Source organism: Gavialis gangeticus, unplaced genomic scaffold (genome assembly GCF_001723915.1).
Source record: "Gavialis gangeticus isolate Ggan-Ray unplaced genomic scaffold, GavGan_comp1, whole genome shotgun sequence".
In the NCBI taxonomy this organism is placed as follows: Eukaryota; Metazoa; Chordata; order Crocodylia; family Gavialidae; genus Gavialis; species Gavialis gangeticus.
In genome coordinates, this window is record NW_017729033.1 from 18,905,223 (window position 1) to 18,909,436 (window position 4,214).

The 4,214-nt window shown below is 41.9% G+C and overlaps 1 protein-coding gene across 3 annotated transcripts in view; it reads right to left on the reverse strand.

Annotated features, from left to right (window-relative positions):
* NELFA (negative elongation factor complex member A) overlaps positions 1-4,214 on the reverse strand; it is a 62,385-nt gene that overhangs the window by 30,624 nt on the left and 27,547 nt on the right. For all 3 annotated transcript variants that reach the window (XM_019526346.1, XM_019526347.1, XM_019526348.1), the window contains exons 5-7: positions 3,766-3,896; positions 3,506-3,575; positions 2,895-2,983 (exon numbers count right to left, since the gene is read on the reverse strand). In XM_019526346.1, coding sequence (XP_019381891.1) covers positions 2,895-2,983; positions 3,506-3,575; positions 3,766-3,896 — 290 coding nt within the window. The remainder of the gene's footprint in view (positions 1-2,894; positions 2,984-3,505; positions 3,576-3,765; positions 3,897-4,214) is intronic.

Consider the following 4,214-nt stretch of genomic DNA (forward strand, 5'->3'; position numbering starts at 1 on the left):
CATAGAAAATGCTACAAAAAAAAAAAAAAAAAGACATTGAAGGCATCTCTCAAGAAAACAGATGCAGACATCAAGAGTTTGGAGGAGCTAGCTGCCAGTTGACTCCAATGGCATTACAACCTCAATCAAGCAGCAGCTCGTTTTGAGGTAACACGTCTTCCCTTCGAAGCAGAAGAGAAGGCAGAGGAAGGAAGAGGACAGAAATCCCAGCCTGCAGCCTATTCTCCCCTGGGGAAAAGTTCTGCAACTCCTCCAGACCGATCTGCAGCTTAAGGATTGGACTCTTAAGCCATCTCAGAACCCTTTAATGAGCTGTGGTAGAGATCATCCTTGAATCAAAGGATTTCCAACCATGACAGGCAAGGGCCTCAAGACAGTATGGTAGCTTACATTACTTTACATGGATTCTGTCCTATGCAGTGGTTTTTTCAATCTTTTTTCATTTGCGGACCCCTAAACATTTTTAAAATGCACACCTATTTAGAAATTTCAAATGGAGGAGTGGACCATTTTGAACTAAAGTGTAAGTATCCGCACACTTTTGATTGATCAAAGTCATCTTTTGCAGGCCCTTAGACACAATCTGCAGACCCCCAGGGGTCTGTGGACCACAGACTGAAGACCACTGTTCTAATGGGATAGTAAGCATTTCTCCTCATTATTAGGAAACAAAGAATAAAGAGGTAGAGGTTGTCAGGAAAGAGCTCATCTCCATTGAGTTCTTGCTCTCTCTTCCTGCTGTTGATGTGTTAGAGAAGATGCTTAGACCTGCTAGATCTACTAGGGTGATCTTTATTTGCAGACCTCTCAAGAAGGTTGTTTCCTGATGTAAACTGCGATCCCAGAGACGAACAGGGCCACGGTTAGCAGATGTAATGAAGGGAGAGAGCTCACATGGGTCAAATTAACTTCTCAGTCCAGAAGATTTAGGGGGATCCTCTAAACGGATTTTTCCCCACAATTGTCTTTCCATCCCAGAGGGTTATCCATGGTAGAAATGGGCCACCAAGGAGGAGGGTCTATGTTCTCTAATGAAGCTGAGAAGGGAGATTCCTCTTCCACTGAGGAAGTACACCAAGTCCCAGTCCCAGTCTAATTGATAACCAGTGTCAAAATATCATGAAAGGGGCCTGTTCAATATCAGGGATTTGGGTACCGGTTCAACAGTTAAGGTAGCGGACATTTGTGCCACTACCGTCTGTACGGAGCTTATGCAGCACTGGTACATGTGGCACCAAAAAAAAGAAGCTTTGCCTGTTGAGCAGTACCAGAGGTACTACAGTTCCTTCTATGTGGTGTAAATAGAATTGGAAATTTCATCTTGGGCAAGGCTCAGTGGTGAGGTTCCAGGGACAGCATAAGCTTGGGGGAGTTGTCTCTTCACTGGAGGGCGACGTCCATTGGTCTCCCTGGTTTTTGGATCCTGGGCTGATGATCAGGACTGCTGAGCTCAGGATAACACTGTAGCTCACTGGGGGCCTCTAGCAAATGGGATAAGTCTTTCTAAATTTTTGCCAGGATCTGAAGATGCCTGTACAGATACTGCAACAAGATGTTGTTTCAGTCTACTTTCTCTAGCTTTAAGAGTACACTAAGAGCACTGCGCTTGGCTTCTCCGATCATAAGGTTACTGTACATTACTGGCAAAGTCTGGAGAATGACTTTTTTAGGCCTGCACACAGTGGATGAGGGGACAAGAACCGTATCAAGTGAATCTAAGTAAGAAAAATTAGATCACTATTTAGATGAATTCAGCTCCCAACAACAGGAATTACCTACTCTTTCTTGATGACGGATGCAATTCATTTTGTAGTCACAGGGCGCATGCAGACGAAACAAGGGGCATGTGTGCATGACGCTTTAAAGTAGGTTAAAAGCTTCTGCACTGCTTTACAGTTGTTTCTGTCTGCATGAGTCGGCAGCATATTGCACATTAATTCCAGCCGCTGTTAGCACATTCAGCAGCATAATGCGCCTTAAATGACTTTGGGGAGCAGCAAACTAAAACACCTCCAGAGAATTTTAGTTTGCTGCCCTACAGCCATGGAGTGAAGCACCAGGCTTTGTGCAGCTAAGGGGCTCTGCAGGCAGCCCAGGAAGGCAGGCTCCACTGAAGGAAAAAAAGAAAATCAGTGAGCCTGATCTTTCCCACCTCTCCTCCAGAACCTACCTACCTGAGCTGCACAGGGACCTGGTCCTTCCCTCCATGGCTGCAGTGCCCCCTGGGACCACCCAAGCTGGGAGCCTGTGCACGGGTGCTGCTGCTGATGCAGAGGGAAGCACCAGCCCTCCCTGGCAGCTTGCCCTCCCCTCCCTCGGCCAGAGATGTAGGTAACACACAAACGTACGACACGTGGGTTTACTTCACGCTAAATTGAAGCAGTGTTTTTAAAAACCCACCACTCCAATTTAGGGCCCCTGTTTCATCTACACATGCCCACCAGGTAATAAAATGGAACTGGCTGACAGTTGAGGAAGGCTATCCTTTTATTTTCAGCTACAGTGGTCAGGAGGGTTCCCAGAACACAGGTCTGACCCCCAAAGAACACTGCTATTGAAAAGAGAACCAAATTTAGTACACATAGTGCAATCTGCATGGACACTAACTTGAAGAAAAAGCTACCTTCTACTAAAGACTTCTCATCCCCTCCTAAGCCTTAGAAGGGAAAAGCAATCTTATTACATTTAATTAGAAAGCTTCTCATGGCTTGCTTAGAACAAATTTAAATTCGTTCTTCATTGTACAGTATTAGCAAAATGAATTATTAAAGAATACTTTACAAATTTTTATCAAAATTAATATTAGATTAGAGGGAAGCCTTGGAAGCAATACAAGACAACTCTTTCTTTTCAAGTGAGCTAACATTTTGCAGCAAGTTAAAATAAAATCTTACCTGTGTAGATACAAGGCCAGCTGCATAATCTGGAGTAGCATTTTCCACTACTGTTTCCTCTTTGGCTTGCTTTTCCACCACTTCTGCATCTATAGAATGGAAAAGGAAGAGTTGGTTCAAGTTAGCTTTCCTAACTACAGAACAAGTTCTCTCTTTTTAAACAATGACGGAGTCTATGTAAGATTGGTTGATTTTTAAACAAAAAGTAAATAAAATGTATATAGTGTGCTAATTTTGCAAATACGATGTTTTTTCTATAAAACATCCAGTTGGTTTTGCAATAAAACTAGCACTTAGAATACAAACAAATTTACAATTTACTAAGGCACTATAATTTAGCCAGTTCTGATTGCTTAATGTTGCGATGAATATTAGCAAGCTTCAGTCAAACGAAGCACAACAACAACATTTACTGCAATTATGGCTTCATTCACTAAAATTTGCTTATTTATTTATTTTAGGTAGCTTTAAAAATTAAATTAAGGTTTAAGGGGAAGAGAAGGTAGGGGGCAGGGAGAAGGGGGGCACCTGAAGCCACATAACTAGAACTGGTTTTAGAACAGTCTACTTGTTAACACTAGTAAACTTGATCAATATTATATTGAACTAACCTAGAGTCTTTCTTCTTCGCTTTGCTTCACGGCCAGCGCCAACCATGTCCAGCTCTGAGATATCTAGTAACTACAAAAGAAGTACCCACATTTACTTCAAACTCTTTCATCAAATATTTGATTAAATTTTTTGGAAATTAGTATAAAATACAACTGCTCATACCCATAGCTCAAAAAGGGACAGGAAACTGGAGACCACTTTTGATCAAGAATAGTGAGCTGACAGCACATAGAAAGGATTTTTAAAAGCTATTACCTACCTTTACTCCTCTTTCTTTGCGCAGAGGTGTTCTTGAAGGAGGAATAGGGGTTCTGTTTCCAGAGGGGCTAAATACACTAGGTGTTGTGGGACTCCTGAATGGAGCTTGTTTTGGTATTCCTTTGAGTGGTGCTTGAAGAGAAAGAACAGCAGCAATTTATTAAAAAAAAAATGTTCACTTGGTTAGAAACATAGACAATAAGAGCCTAAATTATTTTTGTGCTCTATTTCTGTAGCTTCCTAAGCCACTTCTATGGAAGACACCACACACACACACACACACCTACCTACCTACCTTCAGGTCTACTTACTATGTTATATGTAGCTTACAGTTTGCGACCCAGGAGCATAAGGCTAACCCATTATTATTACTATTAGACGCATACAAATACTTTTCATGCATATGATTTTAAAAATATATGAACCAACTGAAATGCACTCCAGCAAATC